This window comes from Caretta caretta, chromosome 13, assembly GCF_965140235.1.
Source record: "Caretta caretta isolate rCarCar2 chromosome 13, rCarCar1.hap1, whole genome shotgun sequence".
In the NCBI taxonomy this organism is placed as follows: domain Eukaryota; kingdom Metazoa; phylum Chordata; order Testudines; family Cheloniidae; genus Caretta; species Caretta caretta.
In genome coordinates this window covers 20,448,702-20,465,294 of record NC_134218.1, presented here as the reverse complement: position 1 = coordinate 20,465,294, position 16,593 = coordinate 20,448,702, and the positions used below count along the sequence as shown (strand labels likewise).

Below are 16,593 nucleotides of genomic sequence, written 5' to 3'. Positions count from 1 at the left end.
TACTGTTAAAAAACACACCACTTTCTTGTCAACACCATAATGGCTGTATATGTACTCCCACTGCTAGTCTACATGACTGCACTCACAGCTACATGACATGATATTCCTGTTGCACAGATGGGAAGTAAAACAAACAAAGAGCAGTCATCTTCACCAGAAGTACTTCTGGTGTGTGAAGGTGAAAAGCAATACAGACTATAACTACCACAGGGAAATATGCCCAGTACTGAAAGAAAGTTCTCATTTGTGGTCATTTATATTCACCATGCAGCAACAGTATAGCAGGGGGGAAGGAAGTGTTTAGTCAATTTAGGTATTTATACAATGCTCATCGCAATATCTGAGGACATATTGCTAATAATGCTTTATGTCCCAATTACTTTTAAATGGTCCAATTCATTTTAGATATAAAGCTATACCACTGAAAACTCAACCTAATACATGAACCGGAAGTAGTGTTATGGAAAATCATCTTCTGAAGAATAGCAGAAAAATGCCAATGACATACTTCTGCAATAACCACATCATCCATTTCAATACCAGGCAACTAAACAATTTCAGACACTGACTGTCATTAAACCACCTAGAGCTGCCTCATAAGTATAGATAAATAACGCTTTATTCATTTGCAACAATAACTGAGTGTAACACCTAGTGGATGCCTTCTAAGCCACCCACATTTAATTATGCTGTGCATTTTATATTACAGTTTTTACATAGAAAATTAATTGCTTTACATGAAAAATTAGACTTCTAACTAGTGAAAGGCCTATTGAATGTTGGCACTTAAATATTTCACTTTAGCTAAGTTAAAATATCAATATCTTGTACATTTAACACAAGACTACCAAGACTATAACAAGTTCAGATGGCTCTTCTCACCTAAAAAAATTGCAGAGCGCACGCACACACACACCACTTTCACTCATTAATGAAATGCTGCCATCTCTAGAATAGAGGGTGGCTTCGTAACAGAGCACAATCATTTGCCAGCTTAGGACACAGGAAGAGATTTCAAGTGTAATTGGAAATTCCAGGTGAATTCATGTAATCATTGGATTTGGAATCTAGCTAAGACACTGAGGCTAATACACCTTCGCAGTGAGGAGTGCTAGAGGATCTTTAACAATCACAAACGGAGACATATTTTACATCATATCCAAATGACAAAGGGCATAGCGCTATTAGAGCTGCTAATGCCACACTGCTGCATTTGTATGCTACAATAAAGAGCCTCACTTGAGATCACTTATGATTACAGCCCAAGAAGGCAGTATAGTTATCTTACCTTCCACATCAGGTATGCTTCTACTCTTTAGACCTAAAAAGCTCCAAGGTACCAGTTTTCCTCATCTCAAGTCCTACCCATTTTATGGGCAAGTAATACAAGCAAGATGTGGATGAGACAAGATTTTCAATAGTGTCTACCAGCACTATGAATACTAGCAAATGGCAGGAAATATGTCTACTGACAAACATACACACATAAATAGCCTGGGAGATAAGAGAAGAAATTTTAATAAATTAAAAACACTTAACAATTGCATGAATATTAGTGAAATTTATCATTAAAGAGGAAATGACAACTTTTTTCCCCCACTAGCAATTTGAGCTCATGGCTGGCTGAAGTGTAGTTTAGTAGATGTTTTAATAAGAAAAGACAATAAAAAGATCTGTTGTGGCTATATTGAAATAATTATTCTGGTCTCTGAGCAGAACAAGAGTTCCTTATATTACAAATGAGTGCCCTTCCTTAGTGCTTCAGAAGGCTAGCTTTTAAATGTTAAAATTAAAGGTTGCTCCAAAGCAATTAAACTCATATCAAGTAAGCTCTTAACAATGGATTTACAACAACAAAAAAAAGAAGATGTGTACCAGTGCAGTTTAAATAGTTGCAGTTCTCAGAAAAATTAAAGACTCAAGGGTTAGTGCAGAAAAGACTAGGATATCTAGTGATATTCTTGTTTTGGGGGGTTTTGGGGGGGGAAGGGGGTTGTTTTTTTGCAAATGTTTGAATATTTTGTTTTGAGTATCTCTTTGGAAAAACAACCAAACAATTGTAAAATATTTAACCAGCCAAAATTAGTACATGATGGATTTTGGTACTTCTGTATTCAACCCTATACACAACAAGTACATTTAAAATCTAGTATATTTACATGATCAAATCCTTTAAAAAAAATTTCATCTAAGAACAGAAGGTATGGCTCTCAAAGTTTCATCACACATAGTATGAGTTGCTAGAGGAAACTGTTTCCCAGAACTTCCATAGAAAGCCTAGTATTAAATATGACATTTCAATGTCTCTCAGACCCTTTTTCATTTAAAAGGCAGGTTTTTTGTTTTGTTTCTTTTAAATGGTATGAGAACCAGTTTTAGGCACGCAGGAGTTTCAGGCTCCTGGCAAGATTCTACTCTACCACTGCTGCTATGCAAAAGAATTTAGATCTTTATACTGTATTCACCTGAACACTCTTTACCATGATTTGCTAGACCAGTTATTTGAAAGACAGATCACTTTTAATACATGAATTAATGAAAATTCTCCAATTCCAATGCATTAAAATTACCATTATTTCACCCACTTAAGATTTTGAAAAATCCTTCCTCAAAAGAGTTCTGCTGCTGGTTTGATGACTTTTTATAGCTCAATCAATTTAACTGAACTTCAGGAGAACATTAACATGGAAATAAGTTGAAAAAATGGAGCATTCGAGGCAATTCACAGGAAAGGCATTTGCAAACTCCGAAGAGATTATTGCCTAGCCATCTCCCCAAGAAACAGTTATTCAAAGGAATATTAATATGGACAGTGCACTGGGCTGCACTTAGGAATTCAATATTATTCTATTGGAGGGGGTGGAGAAGAAAGAAAAAGGAGTGTAAGCTAAATTTTAACCTAATATGGTAATTTTCCAAATGATGAAATCAACAAACCAACTGCATTGAAGATATATATATATATTTTTTTTAAATGTAGGTACTCCTTTGACAGCAAGAGCAAAAATTCTGAATGAAACCAAGCTGCTCTGGATCCTCTTGAAATTATGGCATTAAATGTACATGTACATGAAAGTAGTGTGCACAAAAGTGACGTTGCCACTTGCACCAGGAACCTCACATTCATTCCTCAGACTGAGGAAGTCCTCTGACACTTCCAAATGTTTAGAAGCTCATCTTCCAATTCAAGCAGCAGCTGCCAGCAGCCTGTTCTGGAGCTCCCTCTTCTGGTTAGATGCTAAGACATATCCAACAACTGCAGTAGCCATTGTAGGATGTCCCTAACCACAAAATAAATGCTGGTTTTAAAGTTGGGTGTTTCATCTGTGAAAGTAAAATAACCACATACATCCTCTATAGAGAGAGTAATTGGAGGACAGAACTATTTATTTTCAGTTTGTAAGGACCACAAACTTTTGAGGTGAAGGTGAATGTAAGTGATGGTAAGTGAACTGAAATAGGCCAAAAATGAAGGGGTTTAGCATTGTTCAACTTTGTAATTGATACATTAATTCACATCAAAGAGCAATTCCCTCTTCCATCCAAGTTTAAACAGAATTTTGGTAGCATTCTTCCCTTAGTGTGAAGTTAGTGAATAGTTAACAAGTGATAGCAGAGGTGTGGGGAAATACTCAAAAGTGGAAGACTGATCATAGGCTTTTTTCTTAGAACAGGAAACAAAAAACCCTTTAGATTTCTGCTCCCTTGAAAAGTTGAAAAGCCATATTACTCAGATTCTTTAAAAGGAAAAAACTCAATATGTTTTCTGTTTCTGAACAACTGGTATTCTCACCTTAAACAGCCCTTGCCACATCTTCTTGGGCAATCATTTAAATTACAGTAAACTACTGTACATAGATGCCTGATTTTCCATCTCTCTCCTTGTCACAGACTATTATCCCGTTTCAGTCATGCTAACACTGAAATGCAAGTCAGCTTTGATAACTCCGTTTCCTTTCTTCCCATTGTTATAAAAGCAGACTTCCCCTGTTACTTATGGCTAATCAATATTTGCCAAAGTTTGAAATTTCAGCAGAAAAGCCAGAGTTTGCAGAGCTCTGTATCGATTTGTAAGCATATTACTATGTGCTCCCTCTTCTGTTAGAAAAAACTGTCTTCACCGAGAGAAGATGGCGAGTCTAAAGAGCCAACAAGTGGAAAAGAGTTTTCATTTGACAGAACTAAGGAATTCCTGGGAAAAGTACTACTTCTTCTTTAGTGATTTGTATAATGTTTATACCCAATTATTCTTAGCTGGTCTAATCCAGTGGTCTCCAACCTTTTTACTCCAAAAAATCACTTTTTGAATTTAAGGGCAATCCAATATCTACCCCGCCCCTTCCCCAAAGCCCCACCCTGCTCACTCCATCCCCCCCTTTCTCCCCCACCCTCACTCACTTTCACCAGGCTGGGGCAGGGGTTTGGGAGTAAGTGCGGGCTCTGGGCTGGGACCGAGGGGTTCACAGTGTGGGAGCAGGCTCCGGGCTGAGCCTGGGGTAGGGGGTTGGGGTGCAGGAGCGGGTTTGGGGTGCTGGCTCTGGGATGGGGCTTGGGTGCAGGAGGAGGTTCAAGGCTAGGGTGCAGCCTCCTGCCAGTACTTACCTCAGGCAGCGTCGCAGCGAGGCTAAGGCAGGCTCCCTGCCTGCCCCGGCCCCATGCCGGTCCCGGAAGGGGCCAATGCACCCCCTACTAAAGTCACAAATCTTTGTATTGATTGTTTCCATGGGAGTTCAGTAACTGAGAACTTAAACTCAGATCACCAGTGCTTCTTTTTTATATTTTAAAAAAGAAGTACTGTTGCACTTTCTCCCATGTCACCTCAATGCCTGGGAGGAACTCCCTGTAAACATCTGCAAAGCCATTGCATTGTCCTCCTTAAAGCTCTCCTCTGCCACGATGCCTACAAAAAACACCATCTCACCCCCACACCCATACCCTCCCAGATAGTGCTAGACAGCTGGTGTGTTGTGACTGCTACTTGTCACATTGTCCAGTTTTGTTTTGTTACCACCTTGTGTTCTCCCTGTATGTTATATTCACCGGTTGTCTCATTTTATATTCAGATTGCAAGCTCTTCAGGGCAGTCATCATCTTTTTTGTTAAGTGTTGGCACAATGGGCCCTGATTCATGACTGGGAACCCAAGGCACACTCACAATACAAATAACCAATACTACTTGACTTTTTAGAAGTAAAATCTCTCTAATAAAATGCTTGCATCTACTGAGTGGAACCAGGACAACAGAGAGCACCTAGTAACTTCAGACAGCACATCTCCTTAGAAACAGGAAGTGAGGCTGACATGCCATAATAGAAAAACCATTAACTGAATTCAAAGTTAGAAAACCCAGGATGGAGTTTAACTAGTAATTTATAATTATTTAGTATTTTTTGTCAAGGGAAGTTAGAGCAACATTAAGAGTATCTACAATAAATAGCATAGTGAAAGTACATAAAATTACCATAAAACTAATATGTCCCATTGGCAGAGCAGCTTGCTGAAAGCTATTACTCACTGTAATTAAAACATCCTTAGCTGCCATACAGAAGACATTTCTTGTAATAATCTTAACTTTCCGTTACATTTAGCTTTCTCCCTTCTGCTGACATTTTATCCTACTATGGCCTCATTGTACTTTTTGACCTCAGACATTCATGTGTTTTTCCCCACTTCAACCTTTGCATTTTCATCTGTGTGTGAATTAGGGACTATATAATCATTAAAAATAAGGAGTTCTTACTCTTCATGGTCCCCTCTTCTTCCTCTTCTTCCGTGTTTATTACCATTGTACCCAGCTGGGATTCCAGGGTTCCATCATGTTCTATCATGGTATTGGCTCCATCACTCATTGTACTGGCAGCTCTTATAGTACCAGTCTCATCTCCACTTGTCCGCACCATGGTACCCGAATCTGTTTCGTCTTCTTCCTGTAGGAGGATGCAAGACATGCATTTACTGATCAGAGTTATCTTTTTTTTTTTTTAAATAAAAAAGACTGGCAACATTCAAAGGGAACTGGTACCAACTTCCAATATTTCTTTGGTATCAGAGTTTTACAAAATTTTTGTAAGGTCAGCAAGATGTAACGAATTATGCCTTTTGTTCTCTCCTTCCTATTCCCAAATGGGTAATGAAAGATCTTCTCCATTCCTTTTCCTCTAGCTTTATCTATTGTTAGAAATATGCTGGGATGACCACTTTTCAGACTGAAGTCTTCCATTTAACTACATAAGAGCGATATTAGCAGTACAAGCGTCCCAACACAGCCAGCTGGCATCTGAGCCCTGACCCAATGGCCTATCACTAGGAGTAATTAAGTCGCAATACTCATTCAGCCCTTACTGTCTCTAAGGGCAGGTCTACTCTATGGGGTTAAGTCGACTTAAGTTACGCAACTCCAGCTACGTGAACTTAGGTTGACTTATTGTGGTGTCTACACCATGCTGGGTCGATGGGAGAAACTCTCCCGTCGACTTACTTTATACTTCTCATTCCTTCTCATTCCGGTGGAGTACCGGAGTTGATGGGGGAGCGATCAGCGGTCGCCTTAGCAGGTCTTCACTAGACCCACTAAATCGACCCCCGGTGGATCGATCCCTGCAGCATAGATGTGTAGACAAGCCCAAAGATTGCCAGATACAGTTGATCTAAAATTCCATTCTGAAATGATCTATAGATCACTGAACAGTTATTAGATGGCAGCAGTATTCAGTCTAGTCTATAGTGTGTGTGTGCATGCTGAAGACATAATGCCAAACTTTAGAAGCTGAGATTTAAAATAGTTTATCACTAGTAATAAACTCTTAAGGAATTGAAATAAACTGAATTTGCAAGCCTTTAAAAAAAAAAAAAGAAAAAGAACTGTACATTAAAATCAAACCCAGTCATTTTTTTCAGAGAATATTTTTTTCCATTTGTTACCACACATTAAAATTGTGACAGATATTGCAATCCCACGCAGCATCTTCGGGAGAACATACTGTATGATAGTTATGATTGGGTTGTGTAACATTGTGGGCCAGGGACTGCACAAAACTCCAGAGGGAGGAGGGTTGCACAGCTTCACCACGAACTAAAAACAGTGCGCGGTGATTAAGGTGAAACACTCAGATTGTAAAAACTAAAGAGGTACCAACCCCAGGGAGGCTTGCACATACTAGTTCAAAGTCGGTATTCCAGAGGCTAACAGACAAAGAAAGAGCTTTTGGTATAAAAACGCTGCATTTAAACTGACTCTTGACCCTTCTCTCTGATCCAGCAAATGGACAGGACCTTCTGAGCAAAGGGGATCCCAACCCTTGTGGAAAGTCTGCAAAGACCTGGGGCCCTGCTAAGACAGAAAGGCTGAGGGGTGACCTCTGGTAAGCTTTAAGCATGCATATAGAAACTTCTGTTTTCTCTGTAATGCGTTTACCTTAAGAATAAAGGTAGTTGCTTAGAAAGAGCAGTGTGGTAATTTGTAACTGCTGGCAATATGCTGTTCACAGTCTTTAGAGAGAAAGCAACACTCAGGCACTGGCCTTTAGGCAGGCTGGCTTGCTGGGTATAGCACAGTAAAAGCCTGGGAGCTGTACAGCTTTAAAGGTCAGAAGGGAGCAGGACAAGGACAAATTGCTTCAGTTTTCCCAATAGCAAGGAAGCAGAAGTGAGCATGTACGATCTTGTGCTCGGTGTGGTTCGTAGCACATGTTCCAAGCAGTTGTGGTGCTGACTACTGTGCCTTGCATAAAACTGGTCACGAAATCCAGTCCGCCCCCAAACTATAGCTCCAACACAAGGCCTGCCGGATGCTATGAGCTGCACTAAGCAAGAGACAAGTGCACACAGATGCCCACTTCTACCTCCCTGCTGTTGAAAAAATCACAGCAGTTTGGTGGGGGAGGGTAGGACTCAGCGGCCATGCATATTCGGGGTGGGGGGGGAGGGATATCAATACTTGACACTGCCGTGAATTTCATAAAAAAAATCATCCATGATGTTCACAAGGCCACTTTTTATAAGTGGTAAGCCCCCAGTTGCTGTGTATATGTGATTGTGGCCTTTGTGATCCAAGCTAGTGTCACAGGGCTAATACAAGGTCTCACCACTGTCAACATGGTGTCCCACCCTGCCCTCCTCCAGTGCCTCCATGTCTGAGGCCTCTGTCCCACTAAGGGTGCTGGTAGTTCACAGCCGAACCTCCTGAACACCAAACCGAGAAGACTGGGAAAAGGATGAACTTCAAAAGTTAATTGGGGGGGGAGGGGGAGGGGATGAAGTTTTACTGCAGGTGGGCAATAAACTCCCCCTCCAGCATTGTGAGACGCTGCAGCATAAAACCTACAGTGCCACGGAAGCTCTTGGTAACTCTTCCCTTCTAGCAGCGGTAATGTGGCAGGGCAGAGAGGCCACAGGAAAACATTTACACTAGAGGAATCCTTCCACCTCCAACTATCTGGCATCAGCTGTCAGTGATGCAATCACAATTCAGACACATAAGCAGCTGCACATAACCTTAAAGTCAATATCATGTTGACACTGTGAGTAAAGATTACTTCCATCCCAAAGCACAATGCAGCCCTAACTTCACAGTGAGGAAACACTGCATTTAACAAACCTATATTTCATTGCAAAGCACGCTATTCAAATCTAGCTTCAGAAGAGGCTTGCTCTATAGAATAACCGTCTGTTGTCCATTTTATTCAGTCAGGTTGAAACTGACGGAGCATGCTTCAAGTTGGCTTTTGACATGCTTTTGAAAAACCACCACTCACACTACAACACTTATTCAAAAGTCAAAACGTAGCATCTGAACAAGCAATTACTTAGTCTGCAACTCTGGACTGAAAAAAAGCACAGAACTCAAGCTCACAGCACTACACCATCAAAAGAAGTCTAAGCACACATCCCCTCTCCTTAAATTTGTGTCTGTTTCTTATTGTAAGTATGAAGTTTCTATAAAGGGGTTTCTAAATCAGGAAGATGGCATGAAGAAAACAACATACTTGTGTTATATGGCAAAATAGAACACATCAAAGACTACAAACAAAAGGCCTCTCTACTATAGGAAAAACTCAATCCAGCCGGGAAAATGTATTTGAAGTCTTCTACAAATTTATTACATATCTTTAAAAGTATTTTCTTGGGCTAGTAACTGTCCTGTGGTAGGTGTTGTGTCTACGTTCCGCTGACTCACTAAGGCAAGTAGCTCAATACGGTTGAATATAAAGGAGGTGGGAGTGGGCTAATAGAGAGCAGCTACAGGACATGAGTTGAGCAGTCCTAAGCTAAAAAACCCAGGAAAAAATCAACGCTGGAATCAGTGACTGAGCTGAACACTATGTAGTATTATTATTAATTTCTGTGTTAAAGCAGCCAGTGGGGTCCTAATCCAAGACTAGGGCTCCTAGGTGTTATGATAATACAAACAATGACAATAATCAGGCGGGAGGAATTTTAGACTCTACCACATATGTGTACTACTTTAGAGCAGTTTGGGAAAGGCACCTACTCGCACATATATCAGCATCAATATTTTAAAGTTATTGTGTCCATTAAACACTCACTGAGTTTTCTTCATCATCTTGATCCAATTCACGCTGTTGTGCTTCCTGACGTTTCAGTTTAACGTCCATTGCCTCATTAATCAAGTCCCGCAGGATTGACGCTCCTTTTGCGCTTTTAACAAATGGATGCTAAAAAAGTAGATATATTTTAAAAGCAGCAAATATGAAGACAAAGCAGTAAAACGCTGTTACCCAGAGCTATGCCTATCCCTGCTGAATTACAGTTGGTGTACACAACCAAGTAAAAACTCTATAATAAACTTTTATTTCATAATTTACCCTTTTAGTGATGGAGAATGAGAGACCCATACTGAGTCACGCTAAAAGGGCATTCCTGTATGACCCTGCATTCATACTTTATTTCTGAACTGTCATATCTAGAAATGAGATAAATTCATGACACCCAAGATAACACTATGGCTATCGCTTTCCAATAAGAGGCCAACAGTCTGCCTTCGTTATTTGCCTTCTGCTTCTGACATTCTAAGGATCAACTGAAAAGCCATAGAGATAATCCCTTGATAATGCTTCAGGAACCAAGATGCACCTCTGTCATGGAAAGGAAGAGGTACTTTAGAGGAAAAAACTGGGGCTCCTCTAACATGGTGCAGAGGGCAGGTAACCTCCATCAGCTCAAAGACAGCAAAAGGAAGGTTAGTTATTAAAACGCAGAGAGTGCTTTAGAAATTGATTAGCTTTGCTTGGATCTCTGTAAGTAGTAGCCTCTGAGGCAGAGGTGGGCAAACTACGGCCTGCGGGACCATCCTGCTCAGCCCCTGAGTTCCTGGCTGGGAAGGCTAGACTCCAGCCCCTCCCCCGCTGTCTCCTTCCTCTCCCCTGCAGCCACGCCCCCGCGCAGGCAGTGCTCTGGGCGGCCGAGTTGCATGCTCATGGAGGGCAGCTCGGCAGTGTGTCTAGCTCCAGCCGGGCAGCGCGGCTGCCAGACATGCTGCTCTGAGCGGCATGGTAAGGGGGTTAGGGGGTTGGATGGGGCAGAGGTTCGGGGGGGGTGGGGTCAGAGGACAGGGAACATGGGGGGCGGTTGGATAAGCATGGGATAAGCAGGCGGCCTGTCGGGGGCAGGGGTGTGGATGGGGGCAGGGCCTCAGGCGGTCAGGGGACAAGGAGCAGGGGGGCTTGGATGGGTCAGGGGACGGATAGGGGATGGGAGCCAGGCTGTTTGGTGAAGCACAGCCTTCCCTACCCAGTCCTCCATACAGTTTTGGAACCCTGATGTGGCGGCCAAAAAGTTTGCCCACCCCTGCTCTGAGGTCACAGAACAACTAGAGGCAAATTGGGATAGCTAGGAAATGGAGGACTGACATAACATAATCAGATATGGCTCTTTTCTAAGCATAGGGTCAGTTAAGGGATAAACTGTATGGCTTAATAGTAAGTGCCAGGATTTCTCTTTCTCAAAATCTTGAAACACTGACAAAAGCCTGGGGGCACAAAGATGTGTGTATGAGTATGGGAACAGAAAGTAGGAGACGGTCTAATTTCTAGGGAAGAAACTAAAGGTTTAAAAACCTCACGAAACTTGATCTTACACTGTACAAGTTGTACAGGGGAAGCACGAAGGGAAACCAACATCTCAAATTGCACAAATACTCATTGCCTGCACTGCGGTTTGTTTAGTTAAGAACTCCCTCCGATACCCTCTGAAAGCACCCCAGGTAACAAATAGCAAACCTGGAGAAGCTGTGTAGCAGTTGCTCTTTGTTCAGGACTTTTCACAAGACACTGTTTTACAAAGTCCGTAAAGTTGTCTGACCAGAGTTCTGGCTTCCGGAATGTTGGAGGAGGATTTGTAGGAATCATAAAAATTGCCTGATAATAAAAATAAAATAAGTATTGTTCTAGAGTTAACTGATTTTGGAAATCTTTAAGATAAAAAACACAGAACAGACATAGATCAGAGCATAGAGACAGACCCTTCAAAGTTATTCATGTACCAAAACCCTCTGTGGCTTCTCAAGTCTTTATGCCAATGCTATGTATATTCCCCTCCGAAGAGAGCAAGGGATTTGTACTCCGCACGTTTCCTCCTATGGCAAAGCCACTATTTTGCATAGAGGGTGACATCTGCTATTTTAAACCACTAAAAGTCCTTTACTAAAAATGAAAGAGAAAAACAGGTGCGTAATACAGGATACCCACTGCATGGACACATTCCACCACTCAAGGGATGGAACTCCCAAAAGAGGTTTGCCTCTGAAAAGTCCCTTACCCAAAAATACCACGGTGGAAAGCAATGGAGTAACAAAATGGTGGGAATTACCAATGATCTTGTTCCTTCAGAACATCTCCTTACAGGAACTGACCTCGAACAAAAACACTGGTGTACACTAAATCTAGTGAGAATTAGGATGGCAGAGATTGGAAACAATATGACCAAGTGGAAGCGGAGGAATGGACCCCACAGGCAAATGTGGAGACCCTAAGCAAAGACTGGAGCACTGACTGACACATTGTCCTCTAGCAACATGCTGTACTCCCAAGGAACTATTCGAGATAAGTGATAACACCAGATCTTGGCTGAGATTTTGGACCAATAAGCTATGATGATGACCTGAAAAATTGTGTTTACTGGTGGTTGTGACGAAAAGATTCACTTTGGATCAAACTCAAGACTACCCATTTCCACGCATGCATATTCTGAACAAATCTGGTAATTTCGCATGCCTTGACACAAAAGAATCAAGTTGACAGATTCTCCTTTGAATATTTTTTTTCCCTATTTTACTAAATATTAAAAAGCACAGGTTAAAAAAAGAGCTTGCTCATTTTCTCTAGGTTAAAAGCTAGATAGCATCTTATAAAATGTTTATTCAGCTAACTGCCAACAGAGGCTACCTGCATTCTGCAAGAGAGCTATATTTGAAGAGACCTCAGTCCTTACCCTCATTGGATGAATATCTGCATATGGTGGTTTTCCTTCAGCCATTTCTATTGAAGTGATTCCCAGTGACCAGATATCTGCTACACAGTTATACCCTATTTCTTGGATCACTTCTGGAGCCATCCAAAATGGGGTTCCTATAACTGTGTTCCGTTTTGCCATGGTATCCTAAAATGGAAGGGGTGGGGGGGGGGAAAGAGAGCAGAAGAACAGACAATTTGGCAAGCAGAAGGAATAACTTTGCCAGCTATTCATTAATAAATAACACTCTCCCTAAAGATTACACACAAAAATGATTCAGTTAAGACTGAAATAAGGAATTTTGCACATCAGGATTTAGATGCACTGGCAGAGCTGTGTGGGGACTCAGTAGAAAACAGTAGATGTTACTACACACAACTGTTTTGGTGCTTTAGTTCTCTGAACAAGAAAGCCAGAGTGTCAGCCCGCCTGTCCCTCCTCTGGGCCCCACTGCAGTGCATGTGCAATGCATTCATGTAGTGCTAAACAATTGAATTTAGCATAATCTCTCCAGTAAGTGTTTCACTTGTACCTGTAGGCTGAATGAGACATTTCTACATACACAACCCAAGTAACAATTTTACTCACTGTAAGTTGGCCTGCTACCCCAAAATCTGCAAGTTTAGCATGTCCTTCTGTATTTAGTAATATATTTCCAGCTTTGATATCTCTGTGTATTTTCCTCATAAAATGCAGATATTCTAGTCCTTTGAGGGTTGCTTGTACTATTGTAGCTATTTCCTCTTCTGTCAACTAAAGGGAAAAAAAAAAAGCAGTTAGATTGGTATCTCATGCTGAAGACCGACATTTCCTTGAAATACAAATACTAGATTCCCATACCAACTAGCAGAAAATTCTAGGCAGTTCCAGTTACCAAGATATAGTATTATCTATACACAGTACAACTGGTTTACTTGGTCTCCCTTCATGTATTTTGTGTGCATGGCCCTTTCACAGGTAACTTGCTATTACATGACCAATGTGACTAGACAAGGTCAGCTATAAAAATCCCAGCACTGAAAAAATCAGTATTCTATTTTTTCAGACATACAGATCATTTTAATCAGAAAACATTACATTAAACTTGAAGGATCAAGTTAGCTACCTAGCTAAACATCCTGGTTTTTAGGAGTGCTGGGCACTTGCAGTTCACAGGACAGCTAATGAGAGCTCAGGATGCTCGGGAAAAATCAGGCCAAAGAACTACGCATAGACTACTACAAAGCTACTTACTATAATATGTAATATTTAGAGTGGATACTTAAAACACGGCATTGTATAAATATGGATTGTAAGGGGAAAGGACATACTGTTTTATTTCGTAATCGAATTATATCAGACACAGATCCAGCTCCACAATACTCCATGACTATCCACAGGTCCGTGTTCTTAAAATAGCTGCCATAATACTTGACTACGTGGGGACTATGAAAAATTAGAGAGAGAGTCAGATATTATCGATTAAAGCAATTTTATAAATAGGAGCACAATATAAAGCACAGCCAAAAAAAGATGCTAAGAGTTCAGGGTCAGACTTGGGATCCCAGACTTCAGGCTGATATAAGAGTGCAGGAAATGCTCATATCCTGCATTTGGGGATTTCCTCTTAAATACCATAAGAACCATTCCTCCCAGTTCTGCAATTTATTTCCGAGACATGATGCATTTTACTAATCTAATAAGAGTTAGGTCTTTACAGTACACTAGATCAGTTTATCTTATCTACAGCTACTACCTGGCTGCCCAAGAAGCAAGCAGCTACTCTATATTAACATATCAGATCATGAGAATGACCCTCTGTCCTTTAGAAAGAAGCCAAAGGCTGTCAAAAATGGAACAGTTATAAATGGACCAAAAATAAACTTACTCTGCTCTATGAATGACACTCTCTCATGTAAGAATTTAAATGTTGATATCAGAAGAGTTAGTCACCATGTAGGAGTCTCCCCAGAATGTTTGTGCAGAGAACAGAGCTATTCCATGATTCACTATCCCTACTGCTCACAAGTGTCGAGCAGTTGGGCAAAATGAAAGGTCCCATTTTAGGCCTTCTACTCTCTCTTTTAAAAAGAAAACATTCAAAGAAGCCTAATGAATTTTGTAAATTAATTCACAGAATACTTTATGAACTGGTTCTAAAAAAGTTACATTTTATTGAGTCAGACAACGATTACCAGAAGGAAGAGGGAACAGCTGTAGAAGTGTACTCAGCAGAATTATAAATCATTGTGTCCATGTTTTAGTACTGCAAATCTTATTCATATTAAGCTTTGTTGCTTGCTTGCAGTTTAAAAAATAAAGTTCCTCACACTGGAGGCTTAACACTAGACTAAGTAAGGACTTAGAAATGGTATGTGGCTTTTAAGTATTTAACCAAGGGAAACACTTTTGTAGCAGGAGGGCAGTTGTGTATATGATCTCTTCATAAGCTTTTCTGCTCAGACAGTTTTTTCAAAGGAAATGAGTGAAATCAGTGGGAGATACACAGGGCCTGGTCTTTCATAATACAACCACCCTACTTGTGCAAGAGGAATTTTGAGTGTCCTCCAACTTAGTCACATATTTTAATGCACAAAAATCTGCACACGCTAGTGATGGCTCTGCAAAGGAGAATTCTGTCACCTTTGCGGACAGCACACTAGCCTGTACATATGTAAAGTGAAACACATAAGTGGAACTCAGGTGGAGGCATACTGAGGTGGTGGGGGGAAGGGAGGGGGAGAGAGAGAGAAAGAAAAAAACAAAAAAAAAAACATGCAAACATCGCCTGCTCTTTCAGTTTTCCAAATGGCACTTATTGTAAACAAATGTAGATAGTCTATTAAACTAGACTGAGGAGAAGCCAGCATAAGAATATTTAAAAAAAAAACGCAATGTAAATCATGTCTCTTTGATAAATGTTGACTAGTCCACCTCAGTCCAACAGCTGGTCTCACTTCTGAGAAGTGTTTAATACAACACAGTGTTTCCTAGATTCAACTGCTAAGCAGATCACATGCAATACTTTTCTTAAGGGGTTGCAGATGGGATTAATTGCATGCACTTACCTGTCACATTGCTGCATTATGGATATTTCTTTTATGATCTCCTGCAGGTCAGACTCAACAGGAACCTGTTTAATTGCAACAACTTGACCTGTTTCTTTATGAATAGCTTTGAATACACTCCCATAGGATCTGTAACAATCAAAATGTGAAATACTAAATACAAGCAATACAACAGGTTAAAAACTGGCACACTTTCTGGTTTACACTTAGAGGTGCATCATAATCTGCAAAAAAGGGAACATTGTTTAATGACCTCTCCTACTAAGAATATCTTAATAGTTGATTTTTTGAACACCACATCCAACTTGGACATAATAAAACAGGAGTATTTGCAAAACTTCAGTTAATCTACAAGCTCCTGGTGCTATAGTAACAATGAGAAATACCTAGGAAAGATGCTAATCACTATTCCCAATAACCTTAAATACACCTTTTTACCCAAACTCCAGCAAACTCATTTGTCTAAACTATTTTCAATATAGATTTAACTGAGGTGCAGTAAAAAACTGGTCTATACAGGTTTTTATATCATGCTCATCACCATAGTAACTGAACAACATGACTATACATCTGTCACTTGTTGGTTCTCTCATCCTCTCCCCAGAGGGAGAAACATGTGCACTGGAGTGTCTTCTTCTGGTAGCTTTTTCTGTCTGTTTGAATACAAGATATATCTGTTGATATATGTTTATATTAGAGAAGGCAAAGTGAAAAAAGTGAGCTTTGAACTTGGAACGGAAGGTGGTGAGGTTTACGATGGTCCTTAGTGTCTGATCAAGTTCATTCCAGTGTCTTGGACCAGCCCCGAGAAAGTTCTGTCTCCCACATAACAAACTCTATTCTTATTATTGAGTTCCATTGTGCCAGAGGAGTGAAGCTGTCAATCACAGTCCTCATCCCAGAGCTTTAGGCCATCTTGAGCAATACTACATACTTTTATATATAGGCACATGGTATAGGAGTTTCATTTTTTGCATGTTTAAAATTATGTTTTCATCCATTTCCAAATAAGGTACAGCAACAATTTCCTATAATGCATACAGAACAACTCTTGAGAAATGAGTGGATGTCATGGCAA

The 16,593-nt window shown here is 40.5% G+C and overlaps 1 protein-coding gene across 1 annotated transcript in view; it reads right to left on the bottom strand.

Annotated features, from left to right (window-relative positions):
• STK4 (serine/threonine kinase 4) overlaps nt 1–16,593 on the bottom strand; it is a 74,398-nt gene that overhangs the window by 50,089 nt on the left and 7,716 nt on the right. Inside the window, exons 3-9 of the mRNA XM_048819668.2 lie at nt 15,516–15,644; nt 13,779–13,893; nt 13,057–13,221; nt 12,448–12,615; nt 11,238–11,375; nt 9,546–9,674; nt 5,741–5,927 (exon numbers count right to left, since the gene is read on the bottom strand). Coding sequence (XP_048675625.1) covers nt 5,741–5,927; nt 9,546–9,674; nt 11,238–11,375; nt 12,448–12,615; nt 13,057–13,221; nt 13,779–13,893; nt 15,516–15,644 — 1,031 coding nt within the window. The remainder of the gene's footprint in view (nt 1–5,740; nt 5,928–9,545; nt 9,675–11,237; nt 11,376–12,447; nt 12,616–13,056; nt 13,222–13,778; nt 13,894–15,515; nt 15,645–16,593) is intronic.